We start from the raw sequence: 24,484 nt of genomic DNA on the forward strand, positions 1-24,484 counted from the left end.
GTCAACTAACAGACACGGTTGTGCTAATGTGTTTCCTTTGGCTAATGGATGCATCTGTCAACTAACAGACACGGTTGTGCTAATGTGTTTCCTTTGGCTAATGGATGCATCTGTCAACTAACAGACACGGTTGTGCTAATGTGTCCATCGGCTAAGGGACACGATTGTGATGTGTCCATAGGCTAACAGGGCTAACAGACACGGCTGTGCTAAACGTGTCCATCGGCTAACGGGGCTAACGAACGCGGTTGTCAACTGACAGACACGGTTGTGCTGTGTCCATCGACTAATGGATGCGATTGCGGCGATATGTGCGTTGGCTAACAGGGCTAACGGACGCGGTTGTGCTAGTGCGTCCGTTGGCTAACGGACGCTGTTGAATTTACACAAAGTTCGGTTCTGTTGACCAAAGAGGATTTTTTGGACCAAGACCGTTTGCGGATGGACGTACGCGGCTGGACCGAATGTTAAGACAGAAATGGTGCCAAGCTGGCCTGTTGTACAGGTAAAGTGATACGGATACCTCCACAGCTGACACAAGACGTTCTCACAATGTTACCGGAAGGCTTTGTCAATGTTAAGACATTGCCACTACATGGCGGCAACATTGCGAGAACGTTTTGTGTTATCTGGGTATTCATTTCAAGAACAGATTGCTCGCATTCCTTGTTTCATTGCTGTGGTCTTCTGTGAATTCTCTGTTGCTGGCTTAACATCTTCTAAAAAAAAAAAGATGGTGCAGCTGTCTAAATGCGTCATTTTTATTTATTCAGATCTATGTTTTATTATTTGGTTCGTGTAAATATATGAAGAACGATCCGATCTCCCATAAAGCGTTTTAATGTGTTATTTCACCACTGACTTTCAGTGGTTGTTATAGAAAATCTCGGTTGAGTTACTGTAGCAACAGTAACCATGGGGGACAGATCTCTCTGGAAAGGTCAATTAGTCAACTGACGGAAAGAGGAAGAAATTCTATGCGAAAACTGAAAATCCCCAGCCGAGACGGAGAGAGCTTTATCTGGCAACCCCTGCGCTTGTGCACAAACCGAAATCCTCGCAGTCCTGCTGTCCGTCCGGGCCGGGCGGCGACTTCCTCAGACATTCCAGACATTATCGATCAGGGTCGTTGGCGATTGGCGGGAATTTATGGGGGTTGTTGCTGATTGGTGGGAATTTATGGGGGGCTGGCGGCGGCTGGGGGGTTGTCCATCACTATTGATGTCATTATATCTCATTGCTGAATTAGTGCTGCTCGCTGTGATGACGGCAGCCAACTGGCAATAGTTTTGGGAGGTGGTGCGGCTGGGTTCTGGGGGAGCGGATTAGTATATTAGTATTAGGGGTATATGTGTGTGTGTGTGTGTGTGTGTTAAAGTTCTATTTTTATATATTCATTTTATCTCTTAGAACCTTCACCTTTTGACTTTTAGACTGTTTCATTCTTTTTTGTAATCAGGACCCCATTGAAAAAGAGGCCCACCAGGTCTCAATGTGATTTTCCTGCGTAAATAAATAAAGATTGTAAAATGGGGTTCGGGGTGGGGGTAGGGGGGGGGTGTAGTTCGGTGCCTGTCCATTGTGCAGGATAACCGGGGCAGCGAATTCATCCGGGATGACAACTCTCATCCCACACACACACACACGCACTCACGCACAAACACACGTGCACACACACACGCACGCACTCACACACACACACACACACACACGCACGCACTCACACACACACACACACACGCACGCACTCACACACACACACACACGCACGCACTCACACACACACACACACACACACACACGCACACACACGCACGCACTCACACACGCACACACACGAACGCACTCACACACAGACACACGTGCACACACACACACACACACACACACGCACGCACTAAGCGCAAGAGACAAGAGGCCCTTGACGGCTGTAGTGAGTGCTAATTACCAGTAATTACACAGATCACTCACCAGCCTGACTGGTGCTGAGGAATTTCTGTGGATGAAATGAGCTTGGTGGGTTTTTTTTATTTAATGTATATATTTTATATTACTGGGCCTTGGTGGAGACCTCTCGGTGCGAGCACCTCTCCCCGGGTCGCGATCGGGCCCCCCGGGTGGCCTGGACACATCCGCTCGCCATCCGGCGTTTTGCGGAGACGGGTAGTCTGCCGAGGCGCCGGCGTGGACCGCGGGGGCGGAGAGGCCTCAGCCGGTCGCCGGTAGCGACCGTGACTCATAGGGATGCGTCTCTCGGTTACATCCTCCCTTTTCCCCCGTCGACTTCTGTGCTGGCGGCGGCTACTTTCGACTGCTAGCCTCGCGCCGCGTGGAATGCCGTTTAGCTGTGTGCTTTTGGTTCTCCGTGCTAGCAGGCGACTTAGCCCGTTTTCTTTATCTTATACAGTACAGTGCAAACGTCAGAGACCACCTGTTCATTTATTCAATGTCCAGTCAAACCAGCCATTCAGTGCAGATTTTTTTCCCCCAGTGTCAGACGATAATGCAGGAAACATAAATATATTTAAAATTACAGAAAAGTCTCCACCGCTACATATAATATCAAATCTATCAGTATTTATCCCCTCTTTCTTTTCTGCACCCTACTACCACTCTAAGTGTTCCATCCTTCCAATCAACAAAGTTACAGCTGTAGCCTCCCAACTAAAGTTTTTACCAAGTGTCAATGATGTTACGTTAGACCTTTAGCCTTCAAGGGTGACTCATTCCGAACAAACCAAACAGCATTCAATCAAACCACTACCCGGACACACCTTAGCTGCCCTGCAGATATCTTTGGAATCTGCATCTAAAATGGCTGAAGGAGGTATTTGTGATGAGATTAGATAATTCGACTGCATGAAGGAAGGTGAAAACAGAGTCCCCAGAGTCCGGACCTCAACATCGCTGAACGTGTCTGGGATTGCTTGGATCGAGAGAAAGCGAAAATGCAACCAACTTCGGAGACTGAACTTTGGAGGTGTTCACAAGAAACCAGGAAAACTATCCCTGCAGATCTCTTCAAAAAAATAAAAAAATAAATGGAAGCTGTAATAAAGGCAAAGGGTGGACACACTAAATACTGAAAGATCTAACATCGTACATAGTCTTGGAGGTTTCTGTGTAAATTTTGTTTGGAAAGTATGTTTCCTGCATTTATTTTCCGACACTGGGGGGAAAAAAAATAAATAAATAAAAATACTATAAAATATATATAGGCCTGCATGCTGAGCGGTTATTGAGGGGAGCTGGAGCTCTTATTAACAGTCACCGCCCAGCGTGAGTAACGGTTCAGCTGGGAAGCCGCGGTGTGCTTTATTGCTCCCGCGCGGTGCGCGTGGAGCTGGAGGCGTGGCCGAGACCGGCGAGCTTCGCGCATTTCAATCAAAGCGACAGCGCGTTGGGCCGGAGATTTCGCTTGATTTAATCAGGGGGAAAAAAACGTCTGGGGTCCATAGGATGGAGCAGTACTTCAGTGTCAGTGTATTTTTTTTAAAAGGGTCCCGTCTTTTCCATGAGGCCAAGGGGTTCCCGGCGAAGTCCCCACTGGCGGTCGCTGACGAAGCGGCGAGCGTACGCGGTCTTCCGCGTCCCGTCTGGTTTAGGCAGGAGGGCGTTTGAGGCGGGACAGGCTAGAGCTTCAGATTTTTTTTTAACTGGGGACGGAAGAGAACTGGGGTGTTTAAAAAAAAAAATAGGCCCCGAAACAGAGTGACAAGAAAGCGCGAAATTGAACTGAGAGCCATCGGACCAAAAGGGAAATACTTCACGGAAAACTCACCCGATCAAAGTCGGGAATTATCGATGAAAGGATGAGTGAGCGCGGGCGTGGTTGAGCGTAGCCTGGCCGTAGAGACCGGCCGCCGCGGGCCACGCCCGGCCGCTGGATGGAGAGGGGCTGCGCTCACACTGCGGAAATATTTCAAGACGAGAAACGACGGGCGTGGTCCGTAGGGTGGTGGGTTCTCGAGCTGCGAGGGAGAGGGGTCTGAGCGCTTGGAACTGTACCGTACCGCACCGCACCCATAGCTTTCAGACCCAATGCATTGTGGTCTAATAATCATTTTGCTGCTCGTCTTAGAAAGCATCAAATACAAGCTGAAACTTTGGCAGTACATTGGCAGGATAAGTTGTGCTCATTATATTGTGTTGCTATGGTCAAAGGCTCCATTGCCATATTTGGTCTATTCTCTCTCTCTCTCTTCGCTTCTCTCTCCCTCCCTCTTTGTCTTCTGTCTGTCTCTCCCCCCCATCTCTTTCTCTCCCCCTCTCTTCCTCCCTCCCTCCCTCCCTCTGAGGCTAGCCCTTATTTCAGAGAGTGTCTGCATCTGTTCCAAATCCCCCCTCCCTCCACTGATATCTTAGTAGATTAAAGAAACCACTCCAATTACCGATCGATTTCTCCACGCATGCGTTTTCTTGCTGAATCTTGTGGTAAAAACGGCACTTTGGAAAACGGACTCTTCCGTCGGTGATGAAACAAAGGCATTCCCACCAGCCTATCCGGCTCATTCTTTCGTAGGAACGGCTCAAAAAAATTTTTTTAAAAAAGGTAACATTTGACACCGGTTTGAAATGACTAACGGAAACTTCCGGGACTGGTCGAAAGGAGAAACCCAGACCCTCTACCCTCTCATCATTACTTGTGCCATTGAGCCATTCTTGGAGCTTCAGATGGGATCCTTTGAATTGTAGAATAAGCATTGTTGGAGTGGTGCGTGAGCCGTGATTGGCTTAGGGTGATCTCATTCGTCACTCCAACAAAACGAATGTCCGATGAGTGTTCTCTCTCTCGTGCAAAGGCCCACCCTCATTTATACTGGCCAATCAGCTTCATCCATGAAGGCGATAGTCTTCCTGCAATCTCCTTCCCCCGCTATGTTTGTTTTTCCTGCTGGACTGTCGGGATGGAATTTCAGAATTTCAACAATCTGCGTTAGCGCCTGACGCCTTTTTTACGCGTCGCCGGGGACGCCGTTTCGGGAAGCTAACGAGGAACGTCCGCTTAAATGCGAAACGTTTGCGTTTTTTAAACTTCCACATCAGCGTGAGTCCATCATTTGGGCGAAATAAAGCATCTTAAGTATGCGCAGTAATCAAAATTGAGTAGTCGTGAACGTGCTGCCATTTAATTCTGTAAATTAGAGGCTTTTCACCATAGGAATTAATTACACCGACTGCTATGCCCCCCCCCCCACCCCCCAAAGTGTTCATTAGAATCTCTAGTGTTTTTAATAATTGAGCACTCTGCAGGCGGGAAAACCTCCCTCTTTTTACATTAACTCCTCTCCCAGCTGCAGTCCCCCTGGCAGACTGTGGGGGCGCTGTCACAAGCTTAAGACTCCCCCGCTCATCTTTAGTGAATCTGATATACTCCCTTTCTTGGTTTGGCACTCTCTAATCCGTACAGCCTGGGCACAGTCGATTGGAGGGTTACTCAAACGGACAAAGGTTGTTGGCTTCTTTTGTAATTAGCGTAGCGCCAGTATTGCCAGAGCATGAAACCATGTGCTTCTTATGATGGGCGGGGCCTTTGCGCTGCAAGCTTTGATGGACAGGCGCTCCCGGGAGTTCCGGCCAATCGGGGCTTCAGTAACGAGCTGAGGAGAGGCGTCCCCTGGACGGGAGCCACGCCGGGGGCTTTCGATCCTCTCCGGGGACGCTCCAGCCTTCCCCATCCTCTCCAGCCAATCGCGGCCCTCCTGTCGCCCCCTGGAGGTGAAACGGAGGAACGACAACGCAACGCTTCCCTATCTTATTTGGACAAGGCTGGAGCGTAGTTACGTTTATGAGCTAAAAGGAAACCGTTGCTCTTTCTCTCGCCCTCCTTGTGCGTTTGCGCAGCGGTGGAGTTAATGTCGCTAGCTGATCTGATTTGGCGGTGCTCAGCTGCAGCCCGATCCTTCCTGCGTGAGGATATAAATACAGCTGGAGCAGGTCACTGTGTAAATGAGACGAGGATGGAGAATCTGCCTCTCTGCGGTGTCTCCAGAGAGAGTGTGCGAGTGTGTGAGTGTGCGAGTGTGCGCTTGTGCCCTGGTGCTCGACATGAATGTATGCATACGCACACCCTGATCTGTCCCGCCTGCACGCACTCACTCACACACACACACATGCTCTCTGTCTCTCCCTCCCACACACACATACACACACTTTACTAATTGATATGAGGAGAGCACTCCAGAAGTTCGGGGGGGGGGCGCCGGGGGGGGGGGGGGGGGGGGGGAGCACGTTATTGGAACTCGGCTCCCGGCTGACTGGGCGCTCGCTCGCCCGTGATTGGATCCCGCCGCGCGTAATCAGAGGCGGACGCGCTCTCCCTCTCGTCCCGAACGCTCCGGCACGTCAGCCGTCCATCGCCCGTCCGTCACTCGTCTCACAGCGCCCGCGCGGGGCCCCCCCCCCGCCCCCGAATTCCGCGAATTACGGCGCAGACCCTGGGGTGCGTCATTACTCAAGGACTGCCCTCGAAGGGGGGGGGAAGCGGGCGGAGCTTCCTGATGGGCGCCGTCACTCGAATCGGCTCCTGCGCAACGCCGGCGTGGGCGTGACCTGCGTGGGCGTGGCCCGCGCGCGCTCCGACCGGGACCGGCTCCTTCCCGGCTGCGAATACCGCCGTATTTTTTTAAAAACGGGGAACTGCAGCGACTCCGTCTGCGATCACGCCGATTCGTCTCCCGTACGGGGGGGGAACAAAAAAATAAATAAAAAAGGAAAAGGTGTTTTAAAAGGCCTAATCGAGGCTTTTAACCCGCTAAACTGGGAAATGGCGGGGTCCTTGCATCGGTGACAGACGGAAATGTCACTTTCTTGAACATTGAAAACGGATGAGATGCTTTGCAGAGGCGATCGAGTCACATTCTCATGTTTATGGAAGCAATTTGTGAAATTAAGTGTTTTTTTTTTTTTCTTCTCCTCCCCATCCCCCCCTACCCCCCCACCCCCCACGCAGCCTTAGAAAAAAAGCACTCTCATTCTCTTTTGGCAATCTTCCCGTCGTTCCTGGAGAGGCGCCAGCGTCTGGCGGTAAAAAGACACCCGCGGGTTTCGCGCCCCCACCCCCGCCCCCCGCACGCATGTGTGCCAATGCACCTCCAGAGAGGGTGAAGAAGCCTTAAATAATGCATCGGTTACTTTTAGCCCCGGTTAGTCTTCCCTCTGACACCTTAAAAGCCTCTTTTTTGTAAGCGTCTGCTGTTTGATTCCACGTCGGTTATATCTCTGTTTTTTTTTGGGCCGTGTCGTATTTTGGCGAGGACTTCGGTCGCCAATGGAACCGGAACCGAGGACGCGCTGTGCTGCTAGATTGAATCGTCCCCCCGGGCGAATCCCCAGAGGGTCTCCTTAACCCCTGCTTGAAGATCCCTGGGATAGACTTTGAAATGATATCAAAGCAGCGAAGAGGATCTGCGCCCCATTTAAAAAATTAAAAGAATCTCACCGGCTCCTTGGTAATGCAGGGTTGTGTTTGCGTAACCCTCAGTGGTGTTAATGGTCAACGGGACTGTGGAGAAGCTGTGTATGGACTCGGATGAGGGCTGCTATTACACTTCTGGGACGCAGAGAGGCAAAGGGTCGGAACAGGAAGATCTGTCGTTAGTACAGAGGCTTTAGCTGTTCGTCCAAGGTTTTATTTGCTCTCTGGTATGATTATGTGAGTGTGTCACTTCCTCCTGATCTCCTGGTAGAATTTCTGTTCTCTTTACCCCCCCCCCCATTTCCCCTCCCTCTTCCTGTTCTTAACTCTCCCTGTTCCCTTTCCCATTCCCCTTCCTCCCTCCTGTCCCCCTCCCTCTTCCTGTTCATAACTCTCCCAGTTCCCATTCCCCTTCCTCCCTCCCTTCCCTCGCCGCTCGTTAGTAACCGCCCTCCCTCACCTGCTCCTCACAGGGGGATTCCGGGGAAGAGGTGCGGGACGATCATCGTGAAGGCAGAGGAGATCAACAACTGCAGGGTAAGCACCGACTGCGACTGCGACTGCGACTGCGACTGCGACTGCGACTGCGGCTGCGGCTGCGACTGCGACTGCGACTGCGACCGCGACCGCGACTGCGACTGCAGCTCTTAGCGTACGGAGGGCGTTACACGCATCATATGGGGTTTATGGTCATTATATGGGTGTTATGTACGTTGTGATAACACATTGTCTATCTATCCGTCCGTCCATTATCTATACCCACTTATCTTGGTCAGGGTCACGGGGGGTGCTGGAGCCTATCCCAGCATGCATTGGGCGAGAGGCAGGAGTACACCCTGGACAGGCCGCCAATCTATCGCAGGGCAAACACACCATTCCGTCACACACTCGTACCTATGGGCAATTTATGGTCTCCGATTAGCCTACCTGCATGTCTTTGGACTGTGGGAGGAAACCGGAGTACCCGGAGGAAACCCACGCGCACACAGGGAGAACATGCAAACTCCGCACAGAAAGGCCCAGGCTGGGACTCGAACCCAGGACCTTCTTGCTGTGAGGCGACAGTGCTACCCACTGCATATTGTCAAGTCAAGTCACGTTTATTTATATAGCACAATTCAGACAATTGAATGCAGTTCAAAGTGCTTTACATCAATAAACAGTGGACAACAAGACAATTAAAAATAATAAAGACAGTATAAGCAGATTTAAAATAGTGCAAAGATAAAATAGGGTGAGAAATAAAATAACACGTAAAATTTAAATAAGAACAAGAGGGCAGAAAATTAAAAAATAAAGTGGAATACAGTCATAGTGGAGCTCAGTCAAAGGCCCTTGAGAAGAGGAGAGTTTTCAATCCAGCTTTAAAAGACAGAACAGTGGAGGCATTGAAGTGCATATTGCATTAATACACTTTTAATACCTAAGCATATTTTTTTTGACCCTGCACTCTTTGATGAGTTGGGGCTCGTATTTTGCGTGGAAGTTGGAGGGGAGGGGCCAGCAGAGATGAAAGGGGAACCTTAGCCCCTCCCACAAAGACACAGATTTCCCCCAAATCAGTGCAGCGCCTACGCGGCCATGGCGACCGCGCTCCCCCGCGTTGGGTTGTGGTTGGTGCAGCGCGTGGGCTTCCTTGCCCCCCTTTAATCGACCCTTCCCCCCCTCCTCCCCCCTCTCTTCCAGGAGCTGGTGCTGATGCAGTTCTGCGGGAACAAACTGGACAAGAAGGACTTCTTCGGAAAATCCGACCCTTTCCTCGTCTTCTACCGCAGCAACGAGGACGGGACGTGAGTACCCCCCCGCCACGGTCTTCCCCGGAACCGCCAAGCAGCCGACCCCATACCGTACCTCTGGTCAGGTCCCCGGTCCTCGGTTCGACCGGACGTTGTTTCCCGCGCTCGCTCTTTCTTGTCTGACGAGTGACTGAGCAGCTCTTGCCAACCAGTTCCTGGCGGTCTGCCGTCCTGTAGGTTTTCACTCCGACCCTAACAAAGCCACACCTCACTCAGCAGCTGGAGATCTCGTCGAGCTGCTAATTAGTAGAATCGGGTGCGCTGAATTCAGGTTGAAATGAGAACCTCCAGGACGGTAAATCTTCAGGAACGGTGTTGGGAACCACTGCTTTACGCCTGTTGGGTGTTGAGTGGCCAACTTGTCGCCTTCGGAAATTTGAAAACTGCAAATTTGTATTTTATTTCCGGTAATTAGCTGCAGTTATTTGACAGAATGCAAAATCTTAATTACGAGAGAAACGCCTGCTGATCGCTGCTCGGCCACGTTTGCTATCGGTGGAGTCTAACTTTCCTGTCGCGTCTATTTAATTGAGTCTGTTTTAGCCTGGCGGTATGCTCTCGCCACAGTCTTGTCACAGATGCAGGTTAAAGCACTTCCTTTCAACGAGAGAGAGAAAAAAAGAAACCACAAAAATTCCCCGAAAAGACAGGAGGAATGTGTCGCGATGCGTAATGCCGGAGAGAGGGGCTGGCTAAGCGGCCTCTCAGACGGAGAGAGAGAGCGAGGGGATGAGACGGTTTTCATTGTTTCGTCGAGTGCTCCTCCGAATCGCCGTGGTTACGGACCGCTCCTCGCGCCTCGCCGCGGGCGCGAAAGAAATGCCCGAGGAACTCGGAGAACTTTAAAATGGCGAGGTGCGCTCGCGGCAGGAAGGGAGATTCAGAGAGGAGGAAACACTGCTCACCTCACAGTACAGTACACTGCTCACCTCACAGTACAGTACACTGCTCACCCACAATACAGTACACTGCTCACTCACAGTACAGTATAGCAGCCAAGAGCAGAAACACTGATCACCCACAGTACAGTACACTGCTCACTCACAGTACAGTATAGCAGCCAAGAGCAGAAACAATGATCACCCACAGTACAGTACACTGCTCACCTCATAGTACAGTACACTGCTCACCCACAGTACAGTACACTGCTCACCCACAGTACAGTACACTGCTCACCCACAGTACAGTACAGCAGCTAAGAGAAGAAACACTGCTCTTAGCTTAGCTCTTTTAGAGTTGAATTAACACTGGAAATTTTACTGTGCAGTACAGACTCATCCCAGACTTAGAAAAATGTCTTTTCTCCAGTAATGAGCCTTGCATTAAGTTTATTCAAATCAGAATTTAGTCATGGATGTCGTTTTGCGATTATGTAGCACTTGATGGCTAATTAGCTTTTTGCAGCTTCACTTGTACTTGTCTTCACGTTATCCCTCTGTTGTGACAGGTTCACCATTTGCCACAAGACAGAAGTGGTGAAGAACACACTGAATCCTGTGTGGCAGGCCTTCAAGATCCCAGTCAGAGCCCTCTGCAACGGAGACTACGACAGGTGAGTGGACAGGGGGGCGGGCGTTTCCGGGCGGTCGGTCGGGGCGGGCGCGTTCGAGGGGGCAGTTCCTCAGTTGGAGGAGCGCTCGCACCACGGAAGGGTTCCGCGTGCCGAGCGGAATGTGGGCCGCCGACGGCGTGACAGGCGAGCAGAGAAGCCTCTCTTGGCTCCGGGCGGCGCGGAGGGAATACAAATTGGGCAGCTTGGCTGCTCCCCAAAACGAGCGGGAGAGAAAATGGCCTCCCGGTCCCATCGCTGACCGGCTTCCAGTTTGTTTCAGAATCGATCTAATCATCGCACTTACGCTTACAGCCCCAGATTAAACCGCCAATCTCTTAAAAGCGCACGCCTTGCCACTCCCCCCCCCCACCCCCCCCCCTCCCTTTGGGCCTCCACAAAAGGCCTCGCTGTCCCGACCACAAATCCTAAAGCGAGAGAGAGGGTACATCGCGTTCCCTGGCTGTAGCTGAAATTTTCCAGATTTTTTTCAGGGCCTCTGACTCTCGTGTTTTCTTCTAAATTGCCTTTTCCCAAACCCCTTTTTAAAGAAAAAAAAAAAAAAAAAAAAAAAAAAAACAGAAAAACTTGATTTTTCCATCCCGTAGCTGTTTTTTGTGTGTGTCACTGTTTTATTGAATGTTTGTCGTCTTTATCTGTTTTATGATTACACACACACCACACAAAGACACACACACAGTGGCCATCTTATTTAGATACATGGTAGGACCCCCCCCCCCTTTTTTCAGCCTAAATTCCTCATAGCACAGAGTGCAGGAAACACACTGGCACCACCACCACGTCTCGCGCCAGCAATCACACCCCCTGGCCAAACTGGCGTGAATCACGTGTGCCCGTGTGAGAGAGGAGGCACCCCGCGAATATACAGCGCTGCTAATGCCGACGGCCCGTTTGGGCAGTGCCCAGGAGCGGGGAGTGGGAAGCGGAGGGACAGGGGGGAACGGCGGTGTAAATGCGATGCCTCGAGACGCCCCTGGTCGCTGGGGTATTATCAACTGTTAGCGGGACGCCTTGGCTGCGATAAGGGAGGGTTGGGGGGGGGTGGGGGTGGGCCTGCGGGGGGAGATAAGGTTTTCGGCGGCCGTCTCGCCGGGGGACCCCGCCCCTCCCTCCCGAGGGGCCCCCCAGCGACGTCACCTTTTCGGGTCGCGGCCATGACGATTCCAGACGGGAGTTTGGCCCCTACAGCGGGTCCCCCCCCCCCCGTTGAAATCCACAGGAAACGGCTCCTTTGCCTCGCAGTCTCGTCCCAGCGGCCTCTGTCGGATTAAGACGTCCGCTCTCCTGTCAGAACGCTCTCCTCACTGGCCCCCGTAAAAGGCCACAGGAGCTGCTGGTCATGAGAGCTGTAACTCCTACATGGATCACCTGATACGGGTGTAAATACCCCTCGGATTAAAGCTGACAGCCTGCAGCTTAACCTTATACTCTTTGTTTTATTTTAAATCCGATGTGCTGGAGTACAGGGCCATAGTAACACAATTTGTGTCACTGTCCTAATACCTTTTACACACACAGGCATACACACACACACACACACACACACACACACCACTGTATTAGGTAACCGGGTCGAACCCCCTTTTTGAGCCTAAATCCTTCGCGGCACGGGTTCAAAAGGCCCTGGAACTGCCACGTCCGGCACAAACGTTCATACCGCCATCAGAGTCACTTCGATCACGCCTCTGGCCCGACCTCTTCACCGTGTCCGCACGCCGCACTCATCGAGTTGCAGCCACGTGATTCGCTGTTTGGAGGAGCCGCCTATTTGCGCTAACGAGCAGGTTCGCCAAATGAAGTGGCCGTCGAGCGATCCTGTGTACAGTTGTGAACTTTTGTGCGCATCAGGCTGCACCTCTCCCCATCCCTCCCTTCCCCCCTGTAAATGACTAAGCTTAGGGTTGGCAGCTGTTTCGTAGGTGACTTAGGCGCATTAACTGTCTTAACTACTGCTTGTATTTTTTCCATAGATTGCGTTGTTGCCGTTCTCTTGTTAGTGTTAATCAGTTTAACCATCAGGGTCCAAGTTGAACTATGCGGTTGTTCCCTGTACTTGGACCGGTACTTCTCTCTAGGGGTTTCGTCATACTTGTTCCTGGTTATGGTTATACACTTTGTTGTACGTCGCTCTGGATAAGAGTGTCTGCCAAATGCCTGTAATATAATGTAATGTAATGTAATCTACCGTGTTAACCTGCTTGCGTCCACGGAATACCGTGCTGAAATGAGATTTTCTATTTTTGTTCCCCCCCCCCCCCTACAGAACGATCAAGGTGGAGGTTTACGACTGGGAAAGAGGCGGCAGGTAGGGGGCGCTCATCTCCTATCACTAACTGCGCTGTGACGGACCATCTAGCACAGGGCTAACCCGCGCCCTGCTCCTGGAGATCTACCGTCCTGTGAGTGCTCACTCCAACCCTGACAAAGCACACACCCCATTCAGCAGCTAGGGATCTTTGTTGAGCTGCTGATTAGCAGAATCGGGTGTGCCAAATTAGGGGTTGAAATGAAGACCTACAGGGATGGCAGATCTCCAGGAACCTGATTGGGCGGCCCTGTTCTAGCATTGTGATGTCACAAGCACTGCACTGACTTCCATCAATCCGCTCTCACACTCTCCTTCACTTCTCCTCCTCCTCCTCCTCCTCCTCCTCCTTCCCGCTTGATATTCGTGGGGTAGCGTTAGCGGCTGCTAAAGGGGAAAAGCTAGCGGTAAATAAAAAAATAACTGCATGGTGGCTGCATTAACATATAAGAAGGGCAAAGGGGAAAATTTGTAATTCAAAAAATGAGGGTTTTTTTTTAGTCTTTTTTTTTTTTTTTTGCTTAAATGGCACTCAAAAATCAAAAGCTGGCAGAACGCGGAGGCTAGGCTCACACCTCACACACTCCGGCATGCTAAACAGGAGTTTGAGCGGTAATGTGCCGAGTCTCAGCGCACGCTCTTTGCCAGCTTTAATTCAGGCTGCTGTTTGATACGTGGCTGGCACCGTCTCCAGATTCTATCTCCGGGAAAAAGAAAAAGAAAAAGAAAAAACAATAAAACCGCTTTTTGCATTACATGGGGTTTTTTTTGCGTTGCTCTTCGCTAGCTAATTCGCTTCTTGGGCTACTTAATTTATGCATTTTCTGATTGGTTGAAAATGTAGCTGTCGGATTTAGGGTGCCCTCCGTCTCGCCCGACGGCAGACATTTTGTTTCTAAGCTGCAAATGGAAAGAGATACGCGATTTGTTTTTGTTTTTTTGGGGTGGGGGGTGGGGGGTGGGCGGGGTCACGCTTCTCCCCGTTCTTCCTGCTGGACCTATCACAATTGGACGGTGTTCGAGCCGGAGCATACTTATCGACCGCTTATTAATTTGACTTGCCACAGGTCGAGCGACAGCCAAATCGCAAGGTAAGGAGCCGTCTATCTATCTATCGCCCCCCCCCCGAGCGCAGTACAGCGGTAAGAGTGGAACGACGAAGAGCACTGACGGGAAATGGAAAGGCGAAGGGCTCTGAGAAGCGCCCGCCCTGCCCTCAGCTTCCGAGGGGGGGGGCAGTAGGCCTCATCGGCTCGCCTAGTAGACCGGGCGGAAAAACATTCACAAAATCGGTGGATAAAAGGGTGACCGTCGAGTTGACAGGAGGCTCTTAAAAACAAGCCGAAAGAGTGATGAAGAAAATGGCGGGAAAAAGTCTTTAAAATAAATTTAAAAATTTGAAAAGAGACGGAGATTCGGACCTTGTCCGCAGCGGGCCGTTGGATTCGCGTGTACTCGCCTGCCTGACTGCGGCACTAAAACTGGGGGGGAAAAAAAAATATCTGAGAACTTGTCACTGCCCCCTCCCCTTCCCAAATTCCCGTGATAGGATAAATGACAAACTGAGCACCCTGACACTTCGCTTTCTTAAAAAAAAAAAAAAAAACCTTCAGCCAATCAGAATGCTTGAACAGGAAATACCGGTACTAACAACCAATTGGCGCAGTACCAGCGGCAAACAGCCAATCGTTCGGGCATCAAAAGGAGAGCGAAATTCCCCAAGCCTCAGATCAATTTGTAGCCAAATCACTAAAGCTTGATAATCAAGATCAAGTTAATTTGGATCTCTGAACAAGGCTAATTGAATTGCCCCTGATTCCCATACAAAGCATGTACATTTTTACAGCTCTGACTGACTTTGAGACGACTAGAATCTGGGAGGAGAAAAATGCATAGAAATTACAGTGGCCCAAATGGCCCAGAAAGCACCAGTACACCTTGATGCATTGTTGAACGGGGCAGTCTGATTTCCTGTTATATCTACGACCGTAAAGTCTATGCCTGTCCCTTCTACCCTGGCAGCCTTAAGGCTGTTTTATACTTTTGCGTAGTCTGCGTAGTTTGCGTTGTGTGCGGCACTCGCGAGCGGCCAGATCGTTTATACTTGTGCGGCATGCTGCACAGGTTGCACAGGCCACGTGATTGGACTTTGCTACTGACCGTTTATAGTTCAAAAGAAAATACCTTTATTCGTATTTCCAAACCTACTAAATACTGCACCAATGACCACAAAAATGCTCAGCTAGATGTAACCCGTTGCAACGAAGACGTTCACCTGACAAAAGCGCTTTTAACAGCATATTTAACGTCGCCTATCGGTTTTGCGAATCAGCTGTCGTGACCCGTTAGCCAGAGCCGTATGCCAGTGACCTCACGTCAGCGGTCAACCAATCATCTTCATTACGGCGTATGCGGGCACTGGCTGCTAACTACGCGCTTTCAATTTCTCGAAGAGGTACGCGGCCTCGACGCGGCCGTAGTCTGCAGCCGTCGCACATGCCGCACGTTCCGCACGTTCCGCACGTTCCGCACGTTCCGCACAGCCCCTACGCAGACCCATTTTTACGTGTGCTATGCAGAAGCATAAGACGGCCTTTGCGCTGTGCGTTTGAAGCGCTCTGCTCTTTTCCCCGGCAGTCGGTAAAGGGAGCGTGTGTTATTCACGTGTGTGTGTCCTCAGCCACGACTTCATCGGAGAGTTCACCACCAGCTACAGGGAGCTGTCCCGGGGGCAGTCGCAGTTCAACGTGTACGAGGTGAGGGGGAGGGCCGCGCCCGTGCGGGAACCTGTGCAGCCATTACATCACAAACACGCACGTGTGTACATGCACACCCACACACATACACATGCACACCCACACACATACACATGCACACCCACACACATACCGTCTACACACCCACACACATACACATGCACACCCACACACATACCGTCTACACACCCACACACATACACATGCACACCCACACACATACCATCTACATACACACGCACGTATGTACATGCACACCCACACACATACACATGCACACCCACACACATACCATCTACATACACACGCACGTATGTACATGCACACCCACACACATACACATGCACACCCACACACATACCGTCTACACACCCACACACAGACCGTCTACACACCCACACACACACACATGCACACCCACACACATACCGTCTACAGACCCACACACATACCATCTACATGCACAGGTATGTATATATACACACAGACATGCCTGTGTGCGTATGCATGCGTGTGCCCGTTGTGTGTGCCTGCATGCACGTGCGCGCGCGTGGTGAGTATTCATGTTCTGACAGTCAGATGCAGACCTGTGAGCTGTAATCAAGACTTCGGTTTTCGAAGGCAGGCTTCTCTTACCCTGGTGTCCAGAGTGAGGTCACCCCTGAATTTGAATATTCCCTCTGGTGGATCCAGGCAACTGTGTGCCATCTGTTGGCATCCTTCTGCCCCCTTCTCCCCTCCACCGCCCCCCCCCCCCACCCCAAAGTCATTTTACTTCCCTGCAGTGTCTTCCCCATTGGCCTAATGCTGCCATGGCATTAATCCAAAAAGGCCAGATTCAAAGATTGTTGTTGTTTATTTATTATGTAACTCGTATTAGTGGAGCAGAGGATATTTTACCCAGAGTGCACCAAGCCGAAGCATCACCGATCTCCTGCTAGCACTGTGTCGCTAAGCGACCAGTGGGGCAGAGGGAACGCCATTGGGCGATCACCGGCCAGCGCCAGCTCTCCCCCTGTAGTACTCCGAGTCGCGGCCGGCCGTTTTCGAAACGGAAGGGGGGAAAAAAATGTCCGTTTTGGGAGGTGGGGGGGGGCCGCGGGGATGGATCTGTCTGCGCCGATCTACTGAAGAGTCGCTTGCGTTGTATAAATAAAAAAAACACAGACAGCAAAGCGGTATTAAACAAAAGTCTGCTTTTCCCACAGGTGATAAATCCGAAGAAGAAAGCGAAGAAGAAAAAATACCTAAATTCTGGAACGGTGAGTAGAGTGATATCATTTTTATTTATTTTTTTTCATCGGAACACCCGAGAGATTCCCCTTGTGTCGCGTACACCGCTGTCACAGTTAGGATTCCCGGAGAAAACAATCACTTGTATTTCAGTCCTCCGACACCAAGGGGTCAGTAGAGAGCCATCCGTTTCAAGCCACGGGTCGAACGATCGTTTAGTTCCGCGCAGCAGTCGCCTCGGTCGATCGTTCAGTTGCCGCGCCGACGCGTGAGAAGCGTGTCTCCCGGCGTTCGTCGCGCGTCTGACGTGTGACGCGTTCTGGTCGGTCCCAAACTGAACGTTCTCAGCGATGACGGGCAAATTGCCGCTCGTGACCAATTAGCTCACACGACGCTGAAATAGATTTGGCCACCAGTGATTCCTTAACAAGAGCCGAGAGTGACTGAATGGTATGGTACGGTACTCCCAAAATGTCCGTCAAGGATGAACATAATTTTTATTATTGTTTTGGGATGTGTGCTGGCAAAGAAATGTCTACAAAAAGGCCAACAGACTTAATGAGAAATTTCCGTGAATGGTACCCTTGTCTCGCTGAATAGCTCCTGAAATTACAGTCCCTGTTCTCGTTCGACGTTTTGTTGTTTTCGTGAGAAGCTCGAGGTGTTCGCATGGATGTTCTACTTCTGTTCGTTTTTAGCACTCTGACATACAATAATAATAACGATGTGTGAAAGGCATTGTTTTGCATGCATTGTCACGTTGCTCAGCCAGGAAATATTATTTCTGCTTCTAAATCCATTAAATGCGTGTGTGCGTTTGTGTGTGCGTGTGTGTGTGTATAAACGCGCACACACGTACAAAATCTGCACTGATTGAAATTTACCTCTACGCACTCTGTCCTAAAGTATGATTTGTGCAGTTAAACAAGTATTGTTCAGTAATATTAATAATAAATTATTAATAATAAGTAATTTTCTCCATTACAGTCACTTGGCTATTCTTGTAAGCGAAAATGAAGCATACTATATATACTATTATCCGAATACTATACACGCGTATACTCTCATCACATTTAATTGCATGCATCTTTCTCCACTTTAAAAAGCCACTGCTTCATACTGAGAAAATTAAGGGTGCATGTTTTGGGGTTTCGCATTTACAGTGAAAATCGTGTTAAGGTGTAAATCAGGTTTCCTCTGACACTTGATAAACCCGTAATGTACAAAACACTTTTCTCATTTGCAGTTCTGGAATTACATTGCAGAGATAACCGACACAAATATGTACAATTATGGACATTTAAATAGCTTTTTAAAATTTTATCTTTTTATTCAAATTTACTTTTAAATGGCCTTCCGCAGATGTCATCCTTCACCCACCTTAACTTTAAAAGGCCTTTACAGCCGTTCTTTGACACAATGAGCAAAATCATTTGTGCTGTGAAGCGTATTCCTTTTGATAGCAGACTGTCAGTTTTCCATTGGCTAGTTTTGAAGGTAAGCCCCTCCCCTAAAGGTGTCCTGTGTCTACAGGTGACGCTGCTGTCCTTCCTTGTTGAGACCGAGGTCACGTTCCTGGATTACCTGAAAGGGGGGTAAGTGTTGGACACGTGCGTTCTCTGAATTGATGTGCTGCTAGGTTATGCCTTACCCAGTGCCTTATAAGCCTTCGCAGAGGCTTTATAAAGGCTTCATAAACGCTTATAACAAAATTCCAGTGGGCACATTCTGCTGGGTGACTCATAGCTGGCTATAGTGTTGCCCAGGGAGACAGAGCTACAGAAGACCATTTCCATTGTTGAATAAGCTCAGCCGCGGAGAAAGCGAGAATCGGCGTGCCAAATCGTCGTTTGATTGCTCGTGTCTGCCCCACTGCCCTCTCCGTCTCCGAGCGAGGGTCGGGAGCCGGGTCTATATCGGGAGAGCCTGGAATCCCGCAGGTAATAATTACCCGGCGGGAAGGAGCGAACCGAACCGTTTCTGATCGGGGCTGGGGCTCTGCCCCGCCGGCGTGCCCCAGGGGCCCCGCACCGGCCCGGTCAGGCGTGGCGGAGCGCACGCCCACTCCCCGCTCCGTCTTCATTAGAAAGAAAAAAAACAAACAAGAAAAAACCCGAGTTTGCACCATGAAAGCAAAACAGCGTTTCGGTCTATATAAGAAAGAGGCGATTTGGACCTTTGGCGAGACTTGGGGGGGGGGGGGGGGTCCTTTACTTCCTTCACTGTCAAAAGGTTAGTGCTAATTGATCAACCCCCCTTAATGACAACCCTTCTGTTCTGGTGTGCAAGGAACAGCTAGACTGGGAGAACTTCTCAGGAGAAACTAAACTGTGTGTGTGTGTGCGTGCTGTATTCGCAAGCGTGTGCCCGCGAGGGCGTGTGTGTGTGTTTTCGCGATGTCGGTCCCCGCATTCCAAACAGTGGGTCCCGAGGGGCGGGCGTTTTTCTCTGACGCTGACGGCCGTCCGTCAGGAGGTGCGGAATAGATTTTAATAGATTTTAATACTCCGAAACGGGAGCGCCGGCTGACGGACAGCTGTCGGCCCGTGAAGCGTCCCGCGGTCGCCCGTCTGACGGACCCTTTCTCGCCCGCCCCCGACGGCACCGCCGGCTCGGAGGAGATACGAGTGTCTCGGCGCAGCCGTTGTCTTGGTGACGAATGAAAGCGTTCCGGAATGTAAATCCCACACCTCTTTATTAAAAGAGCAGGCTTTTTTGGAATGTTTTCAAAGTCGGTGTTCTAGAACTCCGGCGGCGATTGTGACATCAGCATTAGAATGTTCAGTTAAGAACATTCCAATCACATATTTGTGATCTTTAATGCAGACAGTGCTTTATAGATAAAATGCATTATTATTATCATTATTATTATTATTTGAATATTCGCTGCCAAATGACGCAAGCTGCAGTATTTCAGTACACAAAGAGATGGCATGCATCGTCGTGGGCGCATTTGCAAGATTAGAAAAATCCAATATGGCCACCAAGTCATGCGGCAACTCCCAGCCGTGGTATTAAGCAGACCCTCCTGCAATATTGGAGGGAGACAGGTGCGTGGGGGGGGGGAAGGCCAATAACCGACCCGGCGCGAGGAGGAGGGTGAAAAATGAGCCCGAACGAGGCGAGGCGGGAAAAACGTGCGCTTGGATTTAATTGAGTTTTTTTTCCCCGTCATTCCACATAATGGCGTTACTGCCTAGAGGGCACCGCGAAAGAATTGCGTGTGCGTGCGTGGGTGTGTGTGTGTGTGTGTGCGCATGTGTGTGTGTGTGTGTGCGCGCGTGTGAACGTGCTTTGTCTGACGAAAAACGCTTTCCGTCTTTTTGCTCTTGCTTTTCAGGACGCAGATCAACTTCACCGTGGCGATCGACTTCACGGCCTCCAACGGTGAGTGCTTCTGTTGTTTGTTTAAATACAAAATGGCGGCCATTACAATGTTTGTATCTCCGCGCGCGGCGGAACCGACTTCGCGCGTGTTAGCGTCCGCCATCGTCCGCGCGAAGCGGGGCCTGGGAGTCGAGCGGCGACGGCCGGTTTTCGTAACGACGAGGGGAAAAAACGCTAATCCGCTCGCCGTTGTTTTTCGCGAAGGCGACGCTTTATTTACGGCTTTTTAACGCATTAGCGACGGCGTTCTCTGCCGTTCACGTGCTAGTTCTCCTGTAATTCGTTCTTTTTCTGAGCTGACGGGCGAAAGGTTCAGGGGGTGGTTCCTTTTGAAGTCCAGCAGAAGACAGTCGGAGGGAAAAAAAAAAAAACGGCTAAAAGCCACTTGTCCTCGTACAAAAAAATAGCGCAATTATCACGAAACTCATCCTTTCCTTTTGTTTTCAGAGCCGTGTGTGGGGCGTGCTCTGCTTGTAGACACCTTCAGCATTTAAGAATGCAGCATTTTAGCATTGAATAAAAAGCAGTGCACAGTCCCCTATGTATTCTAGCATTGAGGAAATACCGTAGTAGGCAGTCTCATAGATTTAGCAGTACAGAACACTGCAGTCCACAGTGTCTTATAGATCTTATAGGTCTTAGTATTGCAATATGTGTACAGTGTTCGGAGTACAGTGTTGTATGTTTTGAGCTCGTCCCTCTCGCCCCCCGCGCAGGTCACCCGGCCCAGCCCACGTCGCTGCACTACATGAGCCCCTACCAGCTGAACGCCTACGGCATGGCGCTCAAGGCCGTGGGCGAGATCATCCAGGACTACGACACCGACAAGATGTTCCCGGCGCTGGGCTTCGGCGCCAAGCTTCCCCCGGACGGCCGCGTCTCCCACGAGTTCGCGCTGGTGAGCCCCCCCCCGCCGGATCGAGATCCTCGCCCGCCTCTCTTGGTTTCACCGTTTCCTTGGAGAGGCGGACTGGTTCCCCCCCCCAAGCCCTGTCCTTCGGCTCTGAGCAACAGTCTCTGTAAAATCTGACAGTTCAGCTGCGCTCTCGATCGTTTAGTTATGCCTGGCGGCTACGGGCTGGCGGAGGGGGGCGCGAGACGGACTGGCGCTGGAGCCGGCCGGCATCGGCGCCGAGCCCGAGACCGCACAGAGGCTCCCGCCACAGAGAGCCCGTCCGTCACCGCCCGGCGGGGCCCGTCTCCCGGCAACGCTCGTCTCCGTGGGAACATTCCGGAACGCCGGCATCCGGAGGAGAGCGCGCGGGGGCTCGCGGCGTGAAGCCCGCTTGCGTCCGTCTCTCCGGCGCGCGCCCCTGAAGTATTGACGAGTCTGTTCTTCTCCCCCCTCCTTTAATTCCCTCCCCCCCACCCACCCCCCCCACCCAGAACGGGAACCCGCAGAACCCCTACTGCGCCGGGATCGACGGCGTGATGGAGGCCTACTACCAGAGCCTGAAGAGCGTCCAGCTGTACGGCCCCACCAACTTCTCGCCCGTCATCAACCACGTGGCCAGGTAAGGCGCCGCGGCCGCGACTCCCGTTCAGTTAGTACTCACTCCAAAGCTTTTATGATTCAGTCAGTACTCATTCCAAAATGGTTCCCGTTCAGTTGGTACTCACCCCAAGGCTTTTAGGATTCAGTCAGTATTCAGTCCAAAACGGTTCCCGTTCAGTAAATAACTATTCCAAATCTTTTATGATTCAGTCAGTGCTCAGTCCCAAAAAAACAGTCCCCTGATGGGGCGGAGGCGACCTCTAAACGCCGGCTCGGGGGTCCCCCTGAGAAGGGCGAACGTGACCGCCCCGGTGTCCTGGCGCTGCTCGCAGCTCGGAGGCTGTCGGCCATTTTAATGAGTTAATCAACGAGCGTGAGGGCAAAGACTTTCATTAGCTAAGCATGCTCTCTCTCTCCCTCTCCCTCTCTCCCTCTCTCCCTCTCTCTCTCTCTCTCGCTCCCTCCCTCTCTCTCTCTCTCTCGCTCCCTCGCTCCCTCCCTCCCTCTCCTTCAGTAGAAGCAGAACACTAAATGGGAGCCCGTGTTTAATATTCATTTGCGTGCAGCTTTGGCAGTGCATTCGGCTACACGGTGCCAATAAAGCGTCCCTCAACTGGATTGGATTGAAACGGAGCTTTTATTACCCGGGCGCTCATTAGCGGGGAGTGTCTGCGGACTGGCAGCGGACCGCCAGACGCCGCTGATGAAAAATTCCCATGATCCCTCGGATCGATCCCGTCTCCGCGCGGCGCCGGCCGGCCGACGGCTCCCAGGACTCAAGCGCGGGGGGGCGGGCGGGGGATTATTCATTTTTTTCGCAGCCTCCGCTGGTACCGAGACGCCTCGGTCGTCCCCCGGAAATCGATGCTAGCTAGCCGCGGCGGCCGGAGCGCGCGCTACATCGATCGCGCTCGTCCTGTCGGCGTGGCGACGGCCAGGTGCCGCCCCGGCGTAATTAAAAGCCTTTGTGAAATCCAGCGCGCGCCACGGCGGCTAGCGGCTAGACAGGAAAACAGCTAACGGGCTGATTACACACAGACCCAGAATGCCAATATCGCTGCAAACCGCAAAGGCTTAGAAAAAGTACTCGTGTGGAAAATGCGGCGGGGTAAATAAAGATTAGATTTGCTCGCCTCGTTCGGCCAGGCCGCGTCGCCTGTCCGCGTTTGATGCTGCTGCGGCGCTAAGCCGATTGCTCGCGCTTTCCGTGATCCGCACGTCAATTGGTCAGATCGCTCTAGCGGCCACCATCTCGTGAACCCGAAAGGACAAAGAACAAGTTGGCGACAAAACCAGTCTTCTGATGTGGCATTGTACTACAATCCCCATCATGCATTTCAACCGACACCTCACAAAGAAGTCTTTGCAACGAGCGCATAGATAAATGCAAACGCGCGCGCACACCCACGCGCGCTTCGCCACTGTCACACGAAAAACTCCCATGATCCAATTCAGGTTCCATTTATTTTTAATAATAATTTTTTTCCCTTTGAACACCTTACGCCCACGTTCTGTACTTCGATGAAGGCAGTTGCGTTCAAAGCTCCCTATTGGTAAAAAAGTACGACCGGTACTAATCCCGTCCCTGTCTGTCATCGAACGGTTCCCCCTGCAGTTTCACGCTGGCGGAAACCATGGCTACGCTTCCACATGACAACAGGAAATAGAACCCGGTGGTTGCCATTCGCATTATAGCATCGCTCACTCCAATACAGTTCCTGCTCAGTTGGTGCTCATTCCAAAGCTTTTCTGATTCATTCAGTACTCATTCCGATAGTGTTCCTGTTCAGTCGGTACTGATTCCAAAGCTTTTCTGATTGATTCAGTACTCATTCCGATAGTGTTCCTGTTCAGGCAGTGCTCACTCCGAAGCTTTCCGATTCAGTCAGTACTCAGTCCAAAAAAAAACGGTTCCCCGTTCGGTCAGTATTCAGATTGTGTACTGACCCTTTCCCGTCCCCGCCCAGGTACGCCGCCTCGGTGGAAGACGGCACGCAGTACTTCATCCTCCTCATCATCACCGACGGGGTCATCTCGGACATGGCGCAGACCAAGGAGGCCATCGTCAACGTAAGAGCCTACGCCGCCCCGTGTACCGGCGAAGCTCACCGGCACATCGGAGCCTTTCGCTGGGCTATACATATATGTATATATGCAATATGACTCTGAGCTGTAACTTAACGCTGACCAGTAACAACGGGTTGCGCTTTGGCAAGATGAATTTCTGAAACCGCAGCTAGCGTTTGGGAGCGCTGGAGGGGGAGGGACTGGCGCAGGGGTTGGGCGTTGTGTGTGTGCGGTGGCGCCGGGAACGCGGAACGAGTGGAAAATGAATCAGAGAGATTTTGTTTTTTTGACAAATTCGTCAATCATTCTGCCACAGCGGGCGGAGAAATGTAATTAACGGAAGGAAGAAAAGCTTTCTCCGGCTCTTGTAAAAAAAAATTATAATAATTTTTTTTTTAAAAAGCTAGTTTATAATCTGTCAAGAGAAGCAGAGTTTCAGCTGAAACTGTTTACACGCC

General features: G+C 51.2%; 1 protein-coding gene across 5 annotated transcripts in view; it reads left to right on the forward strand.

Annotated features, from left to right (window-relative positions):
* The window catches only part of LOC135245900 (copine-8-like), a 60,055-nt gene that overhangs the window by 28,318 nt on the left and 7,253 nt on the right, over positions 1–24,484 (forward strand). For 2 of the 5 annotated variants that reach the window (XM_064319269.1, XM_064319271.1), the window contains 12 exons: positions 7,891–7,954; positions 9,104–9,207; positions 10,661–10,765; positions 13,047–13,088; positions 14,156–14,179; positions 15,769–15,844; positions 17,053–17,106; positions 18,611–18,672; positions 20,418–20,464; positions 21,181–21,362; positions 21,851–21,978; positions 23,927–24,029. In XM_064319269.1, the coding sequence (XP_064175339.1) occupies positions 7,891–7,954; positions 9,104–9,207; positions 10,661–10,765; positions 13,047–13,088; positions 14,156–14,179; positions 15,769–15,844; positions 17,053–17,106; positions 18,611–18,672; positions 20,418–20,464; positions 21,181–21,362; positions 21,851–21,978; positions 23,927–24,029 (991 nt within the window). Of the gene's footprint in view, positions 1–412; positions 506–7,890; positions 7,955–9,103; positions 9,208–10,660; positions 10,766–13,046; positions 13,089–14,155; positions 14,180–15,768; positions 15,845–17,052; positions 17,107–18,610; positions 18,673–20,417; positions 20,465–21,180; positions 21,363–21,850; positions 21,979–23,926; positions 24,030–24,484 lie in introns of all 5 variants that reach the window. The other 3 variants (XM_064319267.1, XM_064319268.1, XM_064319270.1) reach the window with 3 other exon arrangements.

The sequence above is a fragment of the Anguilla rostrata genome, chromosome 19 (assembly GCF_018555375.3).
Source record: "Anguilla rostrata isolate EN2019 chromosome 19, ASM1855537v3, whole genome shotgun sequence".
Classification (NCBI taxonomy): Eukaryota; Metazoa; Chordata; class Actinopteri; order Anguilliformes; family Anguillidae; genus Anguilla; species Anguilla rostrata.